The 24,372-nt window shown below is 37.9% G+C and overlaps 1 protein-coding gene across 1 annotated transcript in view; it reads right to left on the bottom strand.

Annotated features, from left to right (window-relative positions):
* CNGB3 (cyclic nucleotide gated channel subunit beta 3) overlaps positions 1-24,372 on the bottom strand; it is a 74,583-nt gene that overhangs the window by 4,942 nt on the left and 45,269 nt on the right. Inside the window, exons 9-15 of the mRNA XM_075141547.1 lie at positions 23,202-23,266; positions 20,008-20,130; positions 13,401-13,542; positions 8,756-8,915; positions 7,753-7,850; positions 6,634-6,717; positions 4,366-4,484 (exon numbers count right to left, since the gene is read on the bottom strand). Coding sequence (XP_074997648.1) covers positions 4,366-4,484; positions 6,634-6,717; positions 7,753-7,850; positions 8,756-8,915; positions 13,401-13,542; positions 20,008-20,130; positions 23,202-23,266 — 791 coding nt within the window. The remainder of the gene's footprint in view (positions 1-4,365; positions 4,485-6,633; positions 6,718-7,752; positions 7,851-8,755; positions 8,916-13,400; positions 13,543-20,007; positions 20,131-23,201; positions 23,267-24,372) is intronic.

Genomic DNA, 24,372 nt, shown 5'->3' with positions numbered 1-24,372 from the left:
TGTAGATGCTAAGGACTGTGAAAAGTCTTGCTAGATAGAGACATGTCTCTCAAGAAACACTCGGTGCAAGAACTGCATTTGTTTTAGTCCTCATGTGAACTTGGCATTTCCTCAATTTTGTTGTTGAAAATGATTTACATCAGAAGTAGAGCAGCACAAGTCCATTATTATTGAAAGAGTTATTTACAATAAATGAATGATTCTCTAAGAATTTTAATTTTCCTGAGTGAACAACTTCTGTGGGACTCTGGTTTTCAGTTTTCTCACATACCACATTTCACGTTTGAATGTTGGCAAGTTGAATGATATGGATTAGGAAGGTCTTTCAAGCTGACAGTTACAAATGTGTCTGCCAGAAAAAAGAAGGCTATTTTGTTTTGAAAGTAAGGCATTAGACCAGTTTAGTAAGCAGCAGTTGGCCATAGGAAGGATATCCACATAAAAATTAGATGTTGTACAAATAAAAATTAGATTGTTCATCTTGCATTAAGCAACTGAAATGAAGAGACTTCACTTCTCAGCTGTAGTGATAAGCAAGAGAAGTTGCATTTTGGTCTTAGTACTAAAGTTGCTTTATCACTATATTCAAGGAGATCTACCCTAAAATTCATCCCTTAAATATTTCCCAGTGAGTTAACATTTTTAGAAAATATTTAGTAATCTCTAAATTTAAATGTTATTAATAAAGGATAGACTGGACTCTATAAAACATGAATTAATACTTACCCAAAATATTAATCAAGGATATATAAATATTGGTTTTAATATTAAAGGCATTTATAGAACATATTTATAAATATTAGATCATGCCGATAATATATTAAATTTGATTTATAAAGAATAGTATAAGACCTCTGCAACTGTGTGTACAAGGCTATTTTTACACACAGACACACACAGGCACAGACACAGACACACAGATACAATGTTTTTCTGCAACCCAAGATAGCAATCAATATATGAACTCAAGCTGAAAATGCAGTATATTGTCTTCTTTTTAAACAATTCTGTACAACTCCTCAGACAGAATAAAACTATTTGCACAGTAAGAAAAGCAGCTAAAGAAAATTGCAAACAGATTTTGAGTTCTGATGAATCACTTCTCAACAAGTCATTGAACAATCGTTTTCAGGCTTTCCTAACAGAAAGATCATTTTATCAAGGCAGACTAGGGCTAAAGAGATCAACTTTTTTATTATGGTGATGATATGAGGTGAATTTTACAAGTAAAGTAATCCTTGCTCAAACAGAATCATCTTTGACTAAGAACATGTTATGAACTTCATCACTGAATCTGTTTTGGCTAGTGTGCTGAGTTACATGACAGACGAAATTTTAAAAAATAACTGCATTTGCCTTGCAGTGGTTCTTGAAAATTGAATATTTATATTAATAGAGAAATTTGCTTTCTTTACCTTACATTTTTTTACTCCAGTTGTTAGACTGAAATGCTCTAATATTAGTATGAGATGATAACTTTTGAATTCTTATACTAGCAAATTTAATTTAGAGGTATAAAGTTGTCAGTGATGACTCAGCTTATCTATTTTTTTTAATACCTGATCTCTGTAGGAAGCTGCTGTTCATTGAAATTAACAAATTGATCCAGGGAATGGCGTGCGTATCAGCTGAAGGTGCAGGGTTGTTGTGGCTCAGCTCAGCACCTATGTGCTTATGGAGAGAACTGGTAAGTCAGGAAAGGGAAATAGGTCTGGATCTTGCTTCTGAGCAGGATGTCAAACACCAACAGGCAAAGCTCATTGAAAAGCAGCAGCTGCCACTTTGTGGGAAATCCTGGGCCAAAGTGGAAAATGTAATCTTTCATAAAGCTAAATACTCCCTTTAGTTTTGATTTTTTTTTTTTTAATAAAAGTTAAAGTTACACAACAGCTGAAAGGCTAAAGCTGAGACCAAACATTTAAGAGATCTTCCTGTCAAAAATGTACATATAATGGAGAAATATTTTAATTTTTCCAGAATTACCATTTTCTGATAGGAAATTGTTCTAGTGAAATAACAGTAAACGGATGAATGAGGACATCTGGCTTAAGAGTGTAAATTTCTCTGGGCTAATGAATTGTTGTGTTATAGTTAAATTTCTCTCTTTCTCAATTGTCTGTGCAGACAGGCTCTCATTAAGGCAGCAATCTGTTTGCCTCTGATTCTGAGATTATTTTGCTTCCCCAAACTGATATTATCTATACAGGAAAGTGGTAACGAGAGTAAGATGTTAATTGGAAGGCAACTCCAATTACTTAATCTGTTTCTGTAATAATTTTCAAGGATGAAATTGGCAAAGGACTTGTTTGACATTAGTCTTGCATTGGTCTTCTAGTATAATTCAGGGAAATTTTCTGAAATAAACATTTTTTGTTTTCTTCAACTCCTTTGCCCTCAGAGACTTTTTAAGTATCATTTACATGCATTTTGAACAGAGTGAAATTAAATAGCAAGTGCCTTATAAATCATGTAGTTAAACCACTCGGAATGAAGCTGACATATTTCTCTAAACAAATCTTGAATCAGAAATCAGAAGGAAATCAGTCTGATATCAGATGATAACCACACTATGAATACTGAGGGGAAAACTTGGATGTGCTAAATGAAGCAATATTTTATCCATTAAAGAATAGGTTTTTTTCATTTTCTTCTGCTATATAGTATTCAGAAGACCTTGCTAAAACTTACAGAGAGGTGCTATACAAACTCATTATTTTCTAACGCTTCACCACAAGGAAGAGGATAAGTCTCTACCAATACACGTAGTGCTTCATGTATTTGCTTTTCTTCAATTTTGGAAATGTCTGCCAGTTGCTGTGTATTTTCTCCTTGAGTTTATCCACTACCTGTCATTTATATGCAAATTACATACGTCTGAACTGGTATGCTGCCACAGTAGGTCAATGATGAATAAAGCGAGACTAGAAGTGTAGGGTTATAGCATTGCTGAGGGTTTTACTGGCCATATTGGCAATTATGTAAAAAGTAATACGTACTGGGAAATGAATCTTTAAAGGCCGTTGTGTAGTTCTCACGTGGAAAAAAGTGCTCACCTGTATTATATCAAAAGTTTGAAAAACCCTTCCTTGTTTTAAAACCAATCATTATCATTTTTCTCTTTAAAAAAGAAAGTCCTTGCTCCAAGTACAAGACATAAATAATTAAAAACCATGTGTGTGTTACATATCTGGGCTGCTATAGCTTTTTCTTTCACCTTTTCATTATTCAGCCCTTACTGAAAACCAGTGCATTCTCAGCCTTTCCACATAACTTACAACACAGCATTTTGTTTTCAGGCTTTGCTCAGGTATTATATTGTCACACAGAGAAATACCTTTCAAATAACCTCTCAAAGAGCTGATATAATTTCACTTTCCCACTCAATGAAAAAGGTCTCTATCTATGGGATGTATCAGGTGTTTTCCACTTGAAGTCTAAGCAAGTTCTGTACGCACGTCACTGGATAAACGGGAATGTTTCCCCTACCACAAAGGGGGACACAAGTAGAAGATAAATGTAAACCTGGCACAGAGCTGATTACCGCTTTTCAAAAGGCAGATTAAAGCTACCAGCAAGAGAATTAACAATAACAGGAAGGCAGCTGGAAGAAATCAAGAATCCAGTTTATCACATGCAGCAGCACATGTATTTTATTACTTTTCCTCAGGCCAACCTCAGCAGGGGATGCAGTGCCTAAAATCTAGCACTTGGTTGGCTAATTGGGGAACATGGCCCATAAGAGTTAATGGATTTTGCATAGCAACCACATGGAAAATATAAAAAACATTTGTAACCACCTGAGAAAAATTTTCTCCTCCAGATAAACTCATACCCAAAAATCTAGTCTGTCAGCCCTTTTCTTGTTTTGTATGCTCTTAAACAAATACACTTTCAAATGTGGATGCCTGACTTTTGGCAACTTAATCTCTACTTCAGCTCCTAAATGAACCAGGCTTATTTGCTATTTTAGTTTTTTTATCTCCTTTGTTGGAAATTAATTATCATTTTTTCCATCTGCTGTGTAAGGGCACTCTACAGGCAATAAAATGCATTTCGTCCTACTGTATTCAGACCTCAGAACAGGAAGATGTGTTAAGTCTTTTAAATGCTAAAGGAGAAATCTGTGTGTATATCCCTGTGTACATTGCCCAAAACACTGGTCTCGATCTTGCCAAATTGGTCTCTGATGTTTCACTTAGATTTTCCTTCACTTACCTGCATCTCCTTGCTCAGTGTCGTCTTGGTTGACCCTACCAACTTTCCAGCCTCCCCATGGTAGCTGTCATGCTTACCACAGAGAAGTTAAACAACCATTGATTATTTGAGCAGTTCTAAAGAAAGTGTTAAAAATAGCAATGGACCTACCTGATCTCCCCAAATACAGATCCTGCTCTTAGCGTAACCAGGACCTTTGTACCATCAGGGCCTCCAAGGACTTGAACTTCGCCCTGTTTAATGATGTACATCTCTCTGCCAATCTCTCCCTGGGCACACAAACACAAAAGGATCCCGTGCTTTAGCAGGGCAGTGTTTTTTTGTTAGAATGATCTGACAAACTAGTCTTTAAATATCTTTCCACTTTCTCATAAACAGGTTTACCGGTATTATGGAGAAATAAATGTTTGCACTACTTTTTGTAGCACTCAGCACAAGCGCAAGGACTGACTTTGGCAGATCTAATTGTGATGTGGAACAATATTTGAACAGGAGTAAAAGACCATCTAGGCCAGCTTGGAAAAAGAAGACTAGATAATAATCAGGATTGTAGCAGTCATTTCCATCAACTATCCTGGTGGAAACTAAAGTACTTCAGCAGTATATTTAATAACAGAGAAGTGCAAAAAAGCCTATGCTTCATGGTCTAAAGAGCTTAAGGTTTTTACACTATTATTTTTGATCATCACTTACCTAATTTAAAAGGAATATAAGAATAAACAATCATTCAAAACTTTGTCTACTTTTATGTTATCACTGGATGGTTTAAGAGATTATTAGTTCATTTATTATCCTTCACATGATCTACTAGGATTCAAAGCATGACATCAGTATATACAATAAAATGCAGACAAATATGAGTAATATAATGGGGTAATATAATGAACTTTACAAAAATGATTATAACAGTCCTTACAACATCTCTATAAGACAGGCAAATAGATATTTTTCTACTCGTGCAGCTGGAGTAACTGAGGCAAAGCAGCAATTTAATTTTAAAAGTGAAAAGGCAACAGCAACAAAGCCAGGACTGAAAACACAGGGCTTGCGTTTCTTATCCCGTCACTTGCGCCTCCAAGCCTGCATGTCGGAGCCTCCTTGGTAAACTATGATGAGGCCAACATACATCCAAGGAGGAGGTAGTTCCAACAGAATTTTATTCCCTACTACATGTTACAGAATTAATAGAATTACTATGGTTGTTGGCCACATAGTAGATCTATACAAGTGAGCAGCCTTTTAGTTCTGAATCAAGCTGGAATAAAATGATACTTCCAGTTCTTGTAATCTATCCTTTTTGAGAACTGTTTGCATCTGACTGCAGGATCAAGACCTTGAATCTGTTACTGTTATTTATTATTTTTTGTTGTGCCAGAGTCCCAGCCACAGTCCAATATCCTTTCACGCTGTGCCTTGTACAATCAAACACACCAAACTACTCTTCCACCCTTCCTAGCCAACAGTAATTCTAGGATTGGTCTTTGAAGGGGCACACCTGATCCTTCAGTGCATTCACAGGTGTTTAGCTTCCTACACTGTGGAGTGAGTGGGACTAACTCAGCATTCGGGAAGAGGATCATATTCTTAAATCCTGGAGGGAGCAGGACCTTAGTGAAGATCCTGGACCAGAACTGCTAAAGACAAATTAAGGGGTTCTGATGGTCACTTCCGGGTATGGGTCACTTGCCAGAACAGTAACAGTACTGATACTTCACCCTCCCTCATGCTTTATCTACATCCAACATTGCCTATGAGTATGTTTACATGCCTTTTTAAAAGAGACTTGGGTTCACTTGGCCAGAAGCTGAGCTATCTCCCTGTGTTACTATAAGGCCATGATCGAGCCAAAATGCTAAGAGAAGATAGATGTCTTTGCTAAGGGACAGTGTGACAGCATTCAGCTGGAAGTCTGGAGATGGCTCAGAGCTGTGAGTGAAGGTAGAGCAAGATCAGATCTTGCTGTAAGGAGCGGTATGGGATGCAGTGTATTTTCTACATTCTTGGAAAATTCCACTTCAGAGTTTCTGAATACACAAATGAAGCACATGCAAAGCATCACAGATTGAGATCTGCAAGCTAGGTTTGTATGTATATATGTATTAAAAAAATAATCTCCCTCCATTTTAAATATTAAAACTTCATGATGTATCATTAGATAAGCCATATTTACATTAAATATTTTCCCATATTACTATATTTTTATGTTTGATAATGTAAGTAATAAAATCCATATTGTCCTGTTCTAGGTTGAAACTTGAGAGCACATTTGTTACTATTACACAGAGTACCTTAATTACTTTTATGCTATCTAATTCACTCAGGATTAATTTTATTTAAAGGACACTGTTGACTGATATCTGAACTCTTTTTCTAAAATACATACTATAATTATTATTTGAAAGAGACAACCATGCTTACCTTTTTGCAGACAAAGTCACCAGGTAAATACACAATGGATTTCAACCTTAGCAACATGTCATATATCATCTGGGTATCACACCCCTGTTAAAATAGTTAGAATTGATTGCTTTATTAAGTCAGCAACACAAATGATTATTAGTGCTTACACTGGGCAGCAAAACCCAACAACACATGAATGATCCAGGGATTCATAAGTGGAATGCAAACTCAAAACATAATAAGGATCAGCTTTTAGAGCAGAGAAAAGACTGAAAGAACTGTCATTTAAATACTTATAAAGTTTCCTTTAGGTTGAACATCTCTTCATAAGCTTCTGTACATCTAAATTTGGTGTGGAAGCTCAGTTAGTGCTATGTTCACATAGCACTTTATGGGTCCCTTATGGGATTTTTTTATTGATCCAGGGGAAAAAAAACCCAGATCATGTCAAATGTTGGTGTGAATCTATGAATTCCATGTCTTTAGCAAATGTGGCAGAAACCATGAAGATATGTAATGTTTATACAGAGATATCATGTGATTTTTTGGCAATTATCATAACAAAAAATTTAGTGATAAGGTTACTGTATGTCGAGACTACTTCTAAAAATGCAGTGTCTCCTTGGTTTTGTTGGCAAAAATCCAATCTTAAGTACCACATTTAAATTGTATCTCTGGAAAAATATCATGATAACAAAGAGAAAGTTGCTTTGCACTAAAAGTTACTAAAAAGTAACATCCACTACATCAAAATTATGTTGCCAGAACGCATAGCATTAGTGATGCCTCAGGCAGTGCTAGGCAGTATACAGCAAGGCAAGGTGAACTGTATTCAAAATTACATTCTTCTATGCCTGACTCTTGAGTCAGTTAAACTCTGAAATAATTTATAGTCTGACCATAACATCAGCTTTAATATGTCGATACAACAGGACTGTGTCATAATCTCATTTGCTTTTATTTTAATCTCTACTTTGACACAAAAAATTCAAAGGCAGGCACTTGGCTTTGTCCTGACATGTCTCCATTGACTGAAATATTTCTTAGACCTATTTTGCCTTGCATATTAACAAGCATATTCTTAAGTCTGTCTCAGGAATACCACACATTTCTGCATTCCCGCGTAAAACTACTTGCTTTGAATAAGTCAACTTTATTGACAATGGCAAAGTTCACATCAATTGCAATGGCTAATTGCATTTTGGTTGGCATCTGCTCCAGTAATTCTGATTCATCTGTAAAAGAAAAAAAAAAGCAAACTCTGTTAGTTAGAAAATATAAAGGAAGAATGAAAGAATGTCCATAGAAATGAGCATTGTGCAGAAAAATAACTTAATGGAGCTATTTTAGCATTTATGAGTTCAAAGCAGTACTTTCTCAGTAGACCTCAAAGAGTTGCAGTCAACGGCTCAATGTCCAAGTGGAGACCAGTGACGAGTGGCATTCCTCAGGGGTCGGTATTGGGACTGGTGCTGTTTAACATCTTTGTTGGCGGTCAAGACAGTGGGGTCAAGTGCACCCTCAGCAAGTTTGCCAACGACACCAAGCTGTGTGGTGCAGTCAACATGCTGGAGGGAAGGGATACCATCCAGAGGGACCTTGACAGGCTTGAGAGGTGGGCCCATGCAAACCTCATGAAGTTCAACAAGGCCAAGTGCAAGCTCCTGCACATGGGTCGGGGCACAAATACAGGCTGCGTGGAGAATGGATTGAGTGCAGCCCTGAGGAGAAGGACTTGGGGGTGTTGGTTGATGAGAAGCTCAACGTGAGCCAGCAATGTGCGCTTGCAGCCCAGAAAGCCAACAGTATCCTGGCCTGCATCAAAAGAAGCGTGGCCAGCAGGTCGAGGGAGGTGATTCTCCCCCTCTACTCTGCTCTGGTGAGACCCCACCTGGAGTACTGTGTCCAGCTCTGGAGTCCTCAGTACAGGAAAGACATGGACCTGTTGGAGCGGGTCCAAAGGAGGGCCACAAAGATGATCAGAGGGCTGGAGCACCTCTCCCCTTTCTAAAGTAAATTGAATACCCTCCTCACTTCTCACATGCAATTCAGAAAAGAAATGTGAATTTCACCCTACATCTGTATCTATACAACCACTCTCACTTGGAGTTGCTACATGATTGGAATTGGAAAGCCTTACCCAGCATTCCCTGAGAGTCCCATGTGTATTCATACCAGGTTCGAACACGATTTTGGACCACTTTTGGAATAGAATAAGTGTTCATATAGGAGACAGTGTTGTCCATACTGGAACGGTAGTAGTTCTGTCCTGCTGTAGCTGCTCCAATTACATCTCTCATCTGCAAACATCAGTTGTTGTTACTACACATTTCAGCAAAAATAGTCTTGATTTGAATATCTTGTCAACAACATATAAAAAGAATAAAACACTTGTGTCCTGGTTTTGGCCGGGATAGGGTTAAATTTCTTCCTAGTGCTGTGTTTTGGATTTAGTACGAGGAGAATGTTGATAACACACTGATGTTTTCAGTTGTTGCTAAGTGCCCTCCTAGTCCAAGGACAGCTCCCGTGCCTACTGACTGAGCTAGGTACACAAGATGGGAGGGAACATAATCAGGACAGCCAGCCCAGCTGGCCAATGGGGTATTCCATACCATGTGACGTCATGCTCAGTATATGAACGGTAGGCGTGATCCAGGAAGTACCGATCGCTACTTGGTTATCGGTCAGCGCGGGTGGTGAGCAATTGCATTGTGCATCACTAATTTTGTATATTTTATCATTATCATTATTATTTTCCTTTTTTTTCCCTGTTCTATTAAACTGTCTTTATCTCAACCCACGAGTTTTTTCTCACTCTTACCCTTCCGATTCTCTCCCCGTCCCGCTGGGGGTGGGGGGAGTGAGTGAGCGGCTGCGTGGTATTTGGCTGCCTGCCAGGTTAAACCGCGACAGTCCCTTTTGGCGCCCAACGTGGGGCTCGAAGGGTTCGAGATAACGACAGGTTTGATTGGAATGTGCTAGATTGAATTTATAGCTGTTACTGCTCTTTAGCTATTAATTCGCAGGCTCTTGTGCTTGCCATGGGGCTTGCTTGCCTTAATGTGTATTAGAGTCTTGTGCTCATTAGTGGCTGCTTTTTTGCTCTCGCTGCTTGCTGTACTGCTGCACTGCTGATCGTCTTACTGTGCTGTGCCTGGGAACGTTCTGATAACAGCAATGGGGATGCGCCTGGGCTGGCAGATGGCCAGGGCATCGCTGCTGCTTCTGTGCTGCTGTGCTGGACAGGCTGGAACTGCAGCGTGAACTCGAATTGAAGGGACTGTGACCTGTGGCTGAGTCCATGCGGGACAGGACACCCCGAGGCGTCTGTGACTGTGGATAAGCCCATGCCCAAGCAGGTACATCTTGAAGCGTCTGTGGCCGTGATTATGTCCGTGCCGCAGCAGGTATACCTCTGAAGGGATTGTGGCCTAAGGATAAGTCCACGCTGGAGAAGGTACACCTCGAAGCATCTGTGGCTGTGGATAAGTCCATGCTGCAGCAGGTACACCTTGAAGTGTCAGTGGCTGTGCATGAGGCCATGCTGGAGCACCTCAAAGCGTGTGGCCGTGGATAAGTGCATGACAGGGGAGGTACACCCCTGGAGAGATTGCAGCCATGGGTAAGGCCATGTTAGAGCAGGTTTACTTCTGAAGGGACTGTGGCCCATGGAGAAGGCCACACTGGAACTGGTGCACCTCGAAGCGACTGTGGCTGTGGACAAGTCTGTGCCGCAGCAGGTACACCCCTGGAGAGACTGTGGCTCATAGGTAAGGCTCCACTTGGAGCAGGTACACCCCTAAGGGACTGCAGTCTGTGGATAAGTCCAAGCCGGAGCAGGGGCAAGGGGAGGAGTTCATTGCAATGTTAAACCCTATGGTCTGGCCCAAAGGGACCAGGGGTGGAGACTGTAATGGATATACCTTTAAATTGTTGTAACCCATGATTTGAGTTGCATGTTATAGGAATTACTATAGCAGGAACCACCTGAACCAACGGAGGACAAACTTTACAAGAAGCAGCACAGGTGCAGCAGTGACCCGACCTGAGCTGGCTTTGGTGCCCAGTAACTCCATACAACACACCACCTCTGCTGACCTGAGTGACCACCATAACAGATGGAGCCCAAAGTCATGGACTAAATGAACGCAGTGGACATTTTGTGGACATTTATGGATATTTTATGGACATTTTACAGGGGTGGTCCATAGACCGAGGGAATGATATCTGTGCGTGCATATATATATATATGTGTGTATATATAAAGAAAGATAGTGGTGGTTAATTGAAATGTATTAAAAAAGATGTGAGACCTAAGCACGACGTAAATGGTATGGAATAAGGGGTGGATACTGTCCTGGTTTTGGCCGGGATAGGGTTAAATTTCTTCCTAGTGCTGTGTTTTGGATTTAGTACGAGGAGAATGTTGATAACACACTGATGTTTTCAGTTGTTGCTAAGTGCCCTCCTAGTCCAAGGACAGCTCCCGTGCCTACTGACTGAGCTAGGTACACAAGATGGGAGGGAACATAATCAGGACAGCCAGCCCAGCTGGCCAATGGGGTATTCCATACCATGTGACGTCATGCTCAGTATATGAACGGTAGGCGTGATCCAGGAAGTACCGATCGCTACTTGGTTATCGGTCAGCGCGGGTGGTGAGCAATTGCATTGTGCATCACTAATTTTGTATATTTTATCATTATCATTATTATTTTCCTTTTTTTTCCCTGTTCTATTAAACTGTCTTTATCTCAACCCACGAGTTTTTTCTCACTCTTACCCTTCCGATTCTCTCCCCGTCCCGCTGGGGGTGGGGGGAGTGAGTGAGCGGCTGCGTGGTATTTGGCTGCCTGCCAGGTTAAACCGCGACAACTTGTTTGCAAAATCACTAATTAATTATACATTCAGCTGCATGTTTTGAATAGGTGCTTCATCTGCTTTTTCAGAAGCATTACAGACTTAATTTAATTGTGTTGGAAAGCCTGTATTTATGATTTCAAAGGAATCATTTGTGAGTTTTAGCTTATTCTTCTGTCTCATATTTCGGGACATGGATGAAAAATATAGATAATGCTTTCTTAAAAATCCATAATAAAGCTACTCTGCATTTGGTGTGCAATGCAAGTCACAAGTGAAGCAAACTGGGCTAAATTTCTCTAATAACATCAGCTGGCACTGCTAGAATTAAGATCCTGCCACTGTTTAAATAGTTAAATGAATCTAGATCAGTCCTAAAAATGCACTTTGGGCTGAAAGTTGTCCTTGAAGATTTTAGTGCAGGAACATCATTTAACTTTCCAACACAAATGTAATTTAGTTTTTAGAAAATGGATGAGTTAATGTTCATAGATATTCTTTCTCCAAAAGCATAACTATATAGACATGTTTTCAGTTGAATGGCTTCATATTGTAGTGGCCAAGGATCAGTATGCTAGTGGGCTGAATTCTGCTTTTTATTACAGAGATGCAATTGATTGCAGTAGGAATAAAAATTTTTAGGCAAGTGTGCTAAACCAGGAATAACTTAATAATTTTAAGAGCTCTTTGTAAACAGGAATTATAACAAACTGCAATGAAGCTGTTTGTGTGTTAAGATTTAAAGTTTGAGTCTGCAAATTACTATACTGGTTACAAAAACTAATCTGCAGAATCTTCTTGGGGAATGGTGCTTTCACTGACAGTTATATCAATTTAGGAAAAAATAATAAATATGCAAACTCTGAAGTTAAATCCAATATACTTGAATTCAGTAGTTTTCCAGAAGAAATATTTTATATGAATGACTTTGTTTTATTTTTGGTATTTCTTGTTTGTGGATGAATTTTAAATCCTATAGACAAGAGTCTGTTTTGTGATCATTATCTCTTCTTACACTTCTAAACAGCAAGAGACATGCAATTTTTAATTGTTTGATTGAACTTTTTGAATCCTGTATTCAAAATAAAAATTAAATTTCAGTTTTCATCGTTATTTTTTTCATAATAATTCTTCCAATAACAGACATGTACAAATCAAAAGGTCTGGAATGATTTCTAAAGGAATTTGATAAGACAGAGTCTCAAGTAAGAAGCATGGCATTTGTTTTTCTGTAGGCAAGGTATTTTAAAACCATGGCATTTGTTTTTCTGTAGGCAAGGTATTTTAAAACCTCTGGATCTAAAGACCAAGTTTAATAGTTACAAGCCAGAAATATTTCAGTTATATTTATTTGGAAATATAAATGGTTTTCTGTGCTATGGGCTTTTTTTTTCCCCTCCTACCAAATGAGAACCAAGAGAAATAGAAAACAGTTAATTTTCAGGTTAGCAAAGGTATTGTAATTTATGGAAGAGAGCAGAATTCTAGTTTGACAAAAATAATGGGATTTCCATTAACAGCATTCTATTGGCAGTAGTATCCAGCATGACTTATCCAATAATTTCTATATATTAATATCATACCTACAATTATAATTTTTATATCAGATTTAACAGTATAATGTGAATGTTAAGGAACTGTCTCCTTGGCTGTGAGGAAGAAAAAAGGAATTATACATAGTTTCAAGAATCATCTGTGTCCTGCAGAGTCTTGGCTTTAAATCAGCTTGTGTGCAAAAGGGCTACAAAACTGGGAACTGATTAAAAACTTTATTTGTCAGAAGAATAAGTATGGATGACAGCTAAGAGGGACATTCAGATGGAAGCTAAACTTTTTCCCAGAACTAAACTTCATTAAATGGAATATATTATCACTACATTATAGTAATTTGAAAGTATCTTGTTATTAATTTCTTGATGTACCTGACCAATTAAGCTGGAGAAGACAAAGACACCCAAGAAAAAATTCAGCAGTTGAAAAACTATCTCAAACAGGGTTTGTGGTTCTGGAAGGCCACCGATGGTGATTAAAGTACGAACTGCCCAGTAGTAACACCTCAGATACCTGTGGATACAGACAGCATTTTTGTTATTAGCTATAGGTACTTACATGGTTGAAGTTAAGCATATACCTTCCTGATTTGGGCCTTTCAGTCCAAAAGACCTTCAGCATTTTTTATAAAGGGTTGTGATTTTACCAATGATACAGTTGTGTAAATCATATTGAGCTGAATGTTCTCACTGACAGCAAAATAAGAATATATGGGAAATGCAGCGGTTACTTACTGTTCTCCAGTAACTCTATGCAGCATTACAGAAGACTTCTGTAATAACTTGCCAAGGTGGACATTACAGCATTAGAATGCTACCAGTGAAGATGCCATGACATTAAAAGCAATGTAAAAGTGTTAGAGACTTCCCAGAGTTTATTTGTAGCGTACTAGGTGCACACACATCTGAAGGTCTCTGCCACTTGATGACACCAGTGTGAAGCCTTATGGTGGGCACAACAAATGCAGTGTTGTCCTTCTTGTGCCCATTCATTTTCCTACCCCTTTAACCATGTTGGTCTTCCTCCCACTCTGCTTCTGAGCACCTTTCAATTGGCTCTGCCTCCTGGGTTATGTCAAGCCGAAGTTACACGTTTTTACAATCTGAATGTTAATCCAGCTTCTCCAAGCCACTTCACTTATTTCGCACTTGGTTGACTCCTGCATTTACTTCTCCTAGTGGCTGGCCTCCCTTCTGTCAGCTTAACAAACACTTTCTTGCCTTCTTCACAACTTTCCCTCATGCCTGGGAAGAGCTGTCCATCAATGGCTACAAAAACACCTTGTTAACACCCTTGAAGACTTTTCTCAGAACTCTCTTGATCTAGAAGCCAAATATAGCAGTAGGCAAAGGTCCGTCACTAAGACTCTGCTTCAACCTATGGCTTATATTGACTCCTTCCCTGTATCCGCCTGCTGTCTCTTACTTCTCATACCTGAATTGTGAGCTCTTTGGCCAAAGACTTTTTGTTCTTTTTGTACAGCCCTCTTCGTACAGCCTTGTGCATGACAGAGCCCGTTGCATTCAAGCGGTGTATTTCTATCAGTGTGATAACACCAGTTTATGAAAACAACAAAGGACATGGACAGAATTATTATTTTTTTTTTATGCTAACTCTCTTCTATATATATATATAAAGTGTCTTGGTGTGTCTAAGCTTCTGTTTTAAATTTTGTTCTAGAACATTGCACCACTAGTAATGCAGCATCCCCCATACTGTGCAGCTGGGATTAATTAGTTCAAATCAATGTCTTGAAAGTGCTATCATTTCCTTGTTTTCTGAGCTAATAAGTAATTGGTTTAGGAATATTTTTAAAGGCTCCCTATTAATTAGAATTTGACTTTGTAAGTCTCTGTACAATCAGACTTCAGCTTCACTAATGATTAGGAGTAGAAGTTTGTTTTCCTTAATTGTACAATGAGATTTTCTATTATTTCATCTATGACTGTTGCTTCTGAAGCAATGAAAATTCCTTCTATTTGTTGAATTTTACTGAGTTTGAAATTAAAAAAAAAAAAACACAGAAGAAATACTTTTGGAGATGTTTGTTTTGAAACAGCCAGTCTTGCATGCATCCTCTCATGCCTAGCCTGAATCTGAGGCCACCTAATCTGCTTGCAGACTTCAGATGTACATTTTAATTTGGTGGCCTCCACTTTTAAACTCCCCTTTTATTAAGATATGAACTCCACTCTTATTAATAAATGGTCTGTTTAACAATAAAATTGAAGGGTCAGTTTTGTGCAAATACGAGAAAATAAACTCACACTAACAACCAATTCCAATGAGGGTTTTTATTTAAATCACTCAAAAGTGTTTCCAAGTCTTTCACCTAAAATGTCAGGATTTACCAAGCAATCAATTTTTGCTTTTCACTGCAAAGTCACTTTTTTCTTGGTGGCAGATTAATGAAATGCAGTAACAAAGATCGCTTTTACCATAGTTTTCTGGTTTTAGATTTTAACACCTAGAACTGGCTGTTTTCATTTAGAGTGAGTCCTTAAGTAAAAAAATTCATTGCATATCTACCATCATGTCATTTTTCCTTGTTAGGGGTGCAAAATGAACAGCTGGATTACACCACTCTAATATTTTCACTTGGGTTCAAAAAAAATCATTACCTATGCATGCTTCCAGCAAAGTATGTGTAAATGGCAGCTTTCTCTTAGACTTCTGTAGTATAAATAAATAGTACGAAAAAGTCTCAGATCTGTTTTGGAAGAATTGCAGATTTAAGCATAAAATGATGTCTCTAGCTTGTCTGAGGGGAATTATCATATGAGGCATATTAATATCATATTCATTTGCCATAACTGGGAATGCTGTAGTGCTTGAAACATGTATAATTTGTGAATATAAAAGTAAAGAAATTAACATTACTTCTGTGCTAGTTACTATAGGATACAAAAGTAATTAACAAACTCCCTCACACCCAATGGCCTTGACTTGCAAGCTTGCTAAGTCCACCACGATAGACAATATAATCTTTGTTCTGGAAATGTCTACAAAGCATGAAAGCAGGTCCTCAAAGGAATTTAGGGGTCACATTCTCCTTTGCAGTGTTTTATATCCAAAATATACATTTCTTCAGATCTGCCCACCCCTTTCTGAAGATGTAGTTAATACAGTATATTCTTCTGTAATTTTACTTCAAAAGAAACTTTCTACTGGCGAAGTCACATGATATTCACTGTCTCTTAGGCACAGGTTTTATACTTTCTCCATTTATGCATTTTATTGTTTTTATTTTAATCTGAAATGAAAGTTACACAGTTGAAATATAAAGCAGCCTTTTTCCCTAAGAAGGGGAGAAATGAGATTGTAAATTTTGTTTAAGGAAAGCCAGAAAAAAGGAGACTCTTATTTCAACAGTATTAGCAGCTCTGCTTCCTACTAGCTAGTGTCTGGAAACCATCATTGCTCACCATAAGGCTTACTAGCCTGCTATAAAATTACTGCTGAAGCAAACAACATGAGACAAGAAAGGGATTTTCCCTCTGCACAACATAGAGAGTATGTTTATCCTTCAGGCAATCAAATTACTAGATTTTTCCCTACAATAAGTCATAGGTATGAAAACATTCAGAAACACTGCAAATAAGATACCTTGTAATATTATGCCAATAGAAATATGTTTTTCATAAAAGTCATTTCAGAATATGCTAAACTTCTTACATGGTTTTGGTTAATTCAGGTAAATCAAATCTTTGTGCATGCGGCTATCAGATTTTAAGGCGGTATTCACACATCTGTTTCAGCCCAGGCAAGCATTATTTCAGAGCTATCACGTTTGACTCCTCTCAGATTACCACCAGTACGGGTTTAAGCAGAGTAAAGAAGTGGCCTTGATAAATTAGTACTCTAATGACCTCTGTCTTGGTACCTCCTTTTCTTGAGTCACTTATTCATCAGGCGGCTGTGGGTTTGATGATCTCAGACAGGATCATGTAAACTACAAAGCTTTTATCTAAAAAGTATGGCTGCAAGTAGCAGGTCTGAAAGCATTAGGTCTGACATACTTGAGTTGGGCTGTGCATTTACAGATTGCCTGGAGGCACAAAACTGCCTCCATATAGCAAGCACTGCGAGTGGACACATCAGACCTATTGCAAGTGCAATGCATAGCTGATATCCACAAGACACCTTTTAAGATATGCCAGTCTTACTGCATATTGGGCAATGCATACCAAAGAAGTAGAGTTGTTCTAGACACATACAGTGACCATTTTCTGGGACTTCCAGGTATCCGCTAAGTCTGTGCCCAGAGCAGGAAGACAGCAAGCTATACAGAAAGATCATCAGGATGCAAATATTAATTAATATTAATTGATTAATAAATATGCCAGAGAATTTTGCAGATTACTTGTGGTTGACTTGCAAACAGCAGAAGAAATATACCATGAGCAAAGTGGAATGATTTGTGTTGCGTAAATTTAATGCTGACCTGGGGGGTTTGCATGGGAATTTCAGCTCCCTAGATTTAGTTTCCCTTATGGGCAGTGATGAAAGAGACAGATACTTCCATAGGACAATTCAGAACAACAACATTACATTCCTGCCTTGAATCCCTTTCTAGAGGGTTTGTCCATTTTCCTGAGGAATTAGGGAGACCAACCTCTTACTTAGGTAGTTAAATCAGATTGTAAATAAACATATATAGTTCAAATTGTTCACTTAGCTATAATTAAGAGATCTTTTCAATATCCTGCTGCCATGGTTACATAGGCTTTACACTATGGTGTTGCATCAGGGATGCTATCCTTCTGCATTAGGAGAGACTGAGGACTGTCTGCGTAACTATACCAAGCTGTTTGTCTTATCTTCTTTCTGAATGTGTTCCCATTCTACGTGAGACCAATGGCATATTTTGCTTCAAATATTGGCAACTCTGACTGCTATGTGAAAGGAAATTACATCTGCACTGCTGTGTCATAATATATACTGCAGTTCTGGTCACTTTTTCTGATAGATTTTTCCTGGATTTTTCTTAGCTCTTGCTTTCCAGAGAAATTAATATACATAGAAGTATCTTGTCTGATATATTCAAATTCACATTGCATCTCCAATAATAACTAATGTTCACACAATGCCTCTCTGTCAAAAATCCCCAAATATTCGACAATCAGATAATATGTCATGCCTGATTCTCTATGGTGATGACTATCCGATACAGAAGGCATTTGTTGTTAGTGGGATACCAAGCTACACTATATGAAATGCAGCTCAACATGGGATACTCTTTGGGGTTCCACGTACATGGGACCATATAATCCAGTATGAGTTAGATACAGGCTAAAGAATAAAAAGTCATACATTCACCAACCAATGTCAAGATGAAGTAGATTAATGGCTTAATGAGGCTTACAGGGATATATGCTAATATGCATTTTATTTTAGCATCTCAGTTTAATGCAGACCTTGAATTACCAGTTTATTATTATTGTTTATAAAAAATTCTGCCCTAAATGCCATGTGATTTCAGTGTGGCATCATTTGAGAAGTGTTTTTGTCTCCTCATGGAAAAGGTATCACAAAATATTAAAAACTCTGACCATTGCCTCTTGGCACAACTACGTTGTGTGTGATCAAGCTAGCAAATAATTTCTACCAACTGTTTCCCTGAATGAAATGTAAAATATTCTTGTCCATGAAAAACAGGAAGACTTTCTTGCCTGTTCTCTAGGCTGTTCTGAAGAAACATTAAAAACTTGAAGACTGAGTAAGCCCTCTACTTTCGGAGTTTTCAGGTTGCTCAGTCTTAGTTACCTTATTTTTTAATTATGAGGCAAGTATTCCCAAGAATGACATTAACAAAACCAGCTATAATGGAAATTCATTCTGCATTTTTCTTGTCAGATTTATGGAAGCCTTGATCCTGCGAATAAATACCTGTGTATAACTTCACTTACATAAGTGGTCCCTCTGAGCTCCGTGAGCCTGCTTGCATGTGTCTGACTGCAGTACTCAAGCTGCGTATTTTAGTGGTGTGTGGAAACTTCAGCCATGTCATTTTTTTGAGAGAGAACCCTAATTATAAAAAATCAAGGCTGCTTTACTCTCAAAAGGTATTTTCTTACCCTTCAAGATAGTGACTTCACACCAAACTTGTAAAGTCTGACAAAATTACAAGCAAGAGGAGTATGTCTCCAAGAGAAATATGAAAAGTTGTTTAAAAGGTGATTTATGACAGCAGTAGTATATTATATGCGGTTTTGCAAAGAATGTAATTAATGAACAAATTGAGCTTCTGTGGCTTTAACTATATTATGATCTTTGAAAGAAATGAGCGTTCATACATCTGGACCTACTAGATATGTTTTTATATAACTACATACAAACTATGTTATGACTTTGCTATTTTCTCGTGCTTCCTTTCCATCATCTTAATGAATGTCCCTTACTTGGCACCCAGCCTATTGCTGTCACAAGGAGTTTGTGGAAAAGTGTGCCAATATCCAGTCCTTCCCACTGGAGACACTCTGCCACATGTTTAAGTGTGACCTTCTCAAAAGATCAGAGAAAATGTGTGGAATTTTTTTCAGGCCAATCACCATCGTGTTTAGAGGGACTAAAATGTTGCATTTTAATGACACAATGCTGTGTGGCAGAAAAAAATCTGTGCCTTTGATTCTTTTGAGGGATTATTCTGCAATCCTTCTAACAGTTCCCATGCGCATATGCAATCAGTAAGTTTAATTTACGACCCTTGTTGCTTTCTAAATGTTTAATTAAGTTAGTGCTTAACACTGACTCATAAACCTATAAAAGCTGAAAGTGGTAAACTGATTATTCACTGCACCTGCCCTCCAAATATGTGTTAGTAATGAAGCTGCTAATCAGCAGTCATAGTGCTAAAAGTTTGCTATCCAAGCACGTGTAAAGTAAGGGTATACCCTGCAGGCAAAGGCACGGGAAAAGGAGGGGGATGCAGAAAGGAGCAAAATCAACAAAAATCTCTTGCAAGAGAAAAGGACTTACATGTTTCCTTTGCCATCGTACACCCATCTAGTGCTGCCAAGTCCTTCATAGTCTGAAGCCCAATAATACAGGCATGCATTAATGTGTAAGATAAACAGCAAGTATCCAGTTGTTCGAATGACCCTATAAAAGTCAACAGATTCCTGTAAAACAACTTAAATTTTTCCTTCCTTTTAATATGGAACTCATTGCTTTTTTGGATCAACAATGTTTATATTATTTATATCCACTAAGTAGTTCCCCACCTGTATTGACTCTATGAAAAAAATAGCTGGCAGTTACCTGTCTCTCACATTTGTCCAAGGTCAAATAAATATCTTTCCTAGAATATTTGACACAGGGTAATTTTTAAATTATGGTTCCCTGAGGACTTTATAATCCACTTCTTTAATTGGCTATGAATATTTACAGAAATTTGAAGCTATATTAATAAGGCTAGAGAGTTGATGCGTTTGCCAAACTCTGTTCAAGATAGGCTCTAAACTTGTGAACCAAAGCCAAGAAATGTCTGAGGTCAGAAATGAACTGTTTTACAAGAGCTGTGCTAGGAAGCGTGCAGTAGATCCGCTAAATAGTATGATTTACTGGCTATAGCAGGAGTTACATCATTCCTAATCCCCGTTCTTATGCTTAGGGCCAGTTCTTTGAAGAACACCAATAATGAACTACTTAAGCATCAAGCAGCTTTCTCTTTAATACAATAATGATCTCATTGTATATCCTCTGTTTAGTGCATGGGGATCAAAAGAAAGATCTCCCGGATTTAGCTCTCCATTCAAATATTCACACAGGCAAGGGATAAATAAGCAGGAAAAGTACAGGACTTGCTGTACTCAGGGAGCCTGGTACATAATGAGTTTATCTGCTACAGCTAGAATTCAATGCAGTTTGCAGTGCATAGTAACTGAGTGCGTGGTTTTATGAAAATTTAATAAGTTCTAACTAAGTTACGTCTATAAACTAAGTTAATGGGAGATAATATCTCTGTGATTGCTTCTGTATTATGCACTCCTTTGCTGGTTCTTCAGGTGCCATTGCATGCCCTCTTTTGCCTTTCCATGCCATTGAGCAATCTACCTATGTGTACTCTTCTTCTTTAGGATGCTGACAAATGAATGTCACTTCTCTGTTTAAATGTTGGTGGATTTCCAGGACAGCTCTGTTTAGGGTTGCAAGCTATTGAGAAGAGCAGATAGCTGATGTGATCTAGTAATATTGCAATATTCACCATGCTGGGTCTTGTGCACAAGTTTGAATTCATGCAAGTGGAATCCTGAGGTCTGAGTAAAGGTTCTGGAAACGTTTGCTACAATACATATTATATTCCTGCTGGACAGGCTCGATCAATGGGCTGAGGCCAACTGTATGAGTTTCAACAAGGCCAAGTGCCGGGTCCTGCACAACAACCCCATGCAATGTTACAGGCTTGGGGAAGAGTGGCTGGAAAGCTGCCCAGAGGAAAAGGACCTGGGGGTGCTGGTTGACAGCCGGCTGAACATGACCACCTTCTGTGTTTTTTGACACTCAAATCAACATTACATCCATCAAAGTTAGGGTGGTTTGAAGATACACACTTCTCGTTCTCAAAGTGCCCTTTAAACAACCATTTCCCATGCCATACTTCTATACAGCGTGAAACTCTGTCCCTTGCAAAACTGCATATTTGGGTCAAAATGGGTTTGCTAATTTGTTCCCATTTCCTTGAAAGCCATATGCACACAACATTACTGTTACACACAAGTTAATTACTTGATTCAAGACCATCTATATTAAAAGTCTATGTCTCCCAGTACTCACTACAATACTATAGGAGATACAGAAAAATCATTGAATTATGACTCCAAAATAAAGGAAGTAATATGGAAAATAATTAATTAATTTTAAAAGCCCTCAACATTGGAAAGAGTTAAAAAATATAAACAGGAGAGATGAAAACTCATTCTTTTTAATGAGATTAGAAATTGGAGAAGATAGGGAGGCAGTCATTCAGACACTGAAAAGTAATTTCTTCATCTTGTGGAAATTCAGACAAGCCTTCTCTTGTACCAACAAGAATTTAAAAAAAGGAAAAAAAAAACAAACCACAAAAGGCTCTTCAATAAGTGAAAGGAGAGGGCAACATAAGAATAAGCTTTGTGGAGGTCAGCATCTCAAAAATACTTTAGCAGAACTTTCAAACTTATAAGTTTTGTTTTATTTTGCAGGTACATGAAAATATGAAACAGATGATGTTTCAAACTCCTTTTCGAATTAACTAGTTTCTAAATCTCATAAAATAACTCATTTGCAATGTATAAATACCAAGTCTACCATTTAAGTGCAATAATCTCTGAAATAAATAGAATAAGATGGTAAACAACAGATTTTTATTTCTGCTGCAGCAGCACACAAGAACAATACATGCCCCAAAACTGGGACAGGGAAAAAAAAATCCATCAGTGTAGGAATTGTACAGGATAAACTATGGCTGATGATACTGACAGTAGGTGATAATAATGGTGACACAGTAGATGGGTTCATTGGGTCTTAGCAGCATCACTGGGGCCTATGGGGGCCATACCCTATGGGGGCCCATGAAACTTGCCATACCCATGTCCATGGACTGCTTGAGTTTGTTCCAGTATTATTCTAGTCAATGCAGAAGGTGAGAACATAGTGCAGCAGACAACAGTTATAATCACTATTTGAGATCTGTGCTGAATTGATTCTCATTCCAAGTTTAGTCAATGCAGTGGAGGATCAAGTTTCTGAATATGCCAGGTTCATGGCCAGAGCACATTTGAAGAAAAATGTTGACACAGGCTCAAGCTCATGACTCTTATTAAGTACAAATAAACAGCTGCTGAGGATTTGGCACTGCTATTAGCAACCTAAAGAAACCATTCTTTAGCTCTTTCGCTAAAGAAACTTCTGATAATTCTGATCGGTTAAATTTTGTCAGGAGCCTCAGTTTGGTGAACATTTTGCCTGAACTGAGTTTGCCAGCTGAACTGAGCTAGATTTCATATGTGAGTGAAGCTTTACATTTATTATTTAAATGATTACAATAAAGACAGATATTTAAAAAAAATCTTAAATTGAACAGCTAAAGATGTATCATATTCCATCCAGTGCTTCACTGACAAATCATGAAATCAAATGAAACGCATTCTGTGCCAAGCTTTGCATGCTACAAGAGTTTAATAAGCACATACCTGTAGATGTATGCTTTGTCCAGGATAGCTTCCAAACGGTCATTAAACTCAAAGAATGTGTTATGCTGAATGGAAAACAAATGAAAGTAATCCAATCACTATTCCTCACCACACATCTTTTTCTAATAGTACAGACATTAGTTCACATACACATTTTGAAAATAATGGATTTTTCGGTAGTCTGACTTTCTTTAAACATTTAACTAAAAGTTGAACTGCAAAGCAAAGATGAAAATTGAGTTAAATATTGTTTTGGGTGTTGAGTGTCCCATTAATCTGATTATAGAAATAACCTTGCTGTTTAGGTCAGACTGCTGCAGATTAATGACTTCAATTCCTCAAACATATATGATTGCTTGGGCAACTTTATCAGAGAGAATTACATGCATAAAAATCCCTTTTTACTCTTTCTGAAATTCCAGTAATTCTCACTAAGTGATCATATGTATCAACAACCACATACTAGATGATACCATGCAGTAACAATTGCTGCTGTATCGAATTCCTCCTGTTAATGATTTGTAGTTTACCTTTAGTGATAGCCCTTAACATTCACATGTAGCTTTTTTCTTTGTTTTTGTTCAGTACAGGTCTGTTTGCCTAATATGAGGTACTGTTTAACTTCTCAGTCCTTCATATTGTTTTGGTTCCGATTTATGGAATTTTGAAGTTTTGTTGAAAAGTGAAGTGAAGAGCACCCCATCTTATTCTCAGAGTTCTTGTTCCCCCTCCAACTTTAAATGAAAGCCAGTTCTTTGTCAACATATTGTTTGTGTGAAGGGGAATGTATTTAGCCACAGAGTGGCCTGCTAGGTACCATGAAATTCAGGGAGAGGGCTGTTGTCTAATCCCTTCTCAGCCCCTTCAGTGCACAACTCCAGATGTCTTTGGACCCCATAACAAAAGTGGGTTTATGCTTGTTAAATACGCTGTGTATAGTTTATGTTGTCCTTAAAACTCCCTCCCTTGCTTTTAAGTGCCTGACATTACCAACAGAAGGGGAAAATACATTAGCATTAATTAGTGATTTTAAATTATTTTTTTTTTATCTTTGAAAACTAAACAAGTAATTTAAGATTAATCTAATTTAACTAATGGAAACAAACCAGCCTTAATCAAAAAACACCTTTTGAAAGTAGGAAATAATAAAGTCAGAAGAAAAATATGAGAA

This window comes from Calonectris borealis, chromosome 2 (assembly GCF_964195595.1).
Source record: "Calonectris borealis chromosome 2, bCalBor7.hap1.2, whole genome shotgun sequence".
Classification (NCBI taxonomy): Eukaryota; Metazoa; Chordata; class Aves; order Procellariiformes; family Procellariidae; genus Calonectris; species Calonectris borealis.
This window is presented reverse-complemented; position numbering and strand designations above follow the sequence as displayed.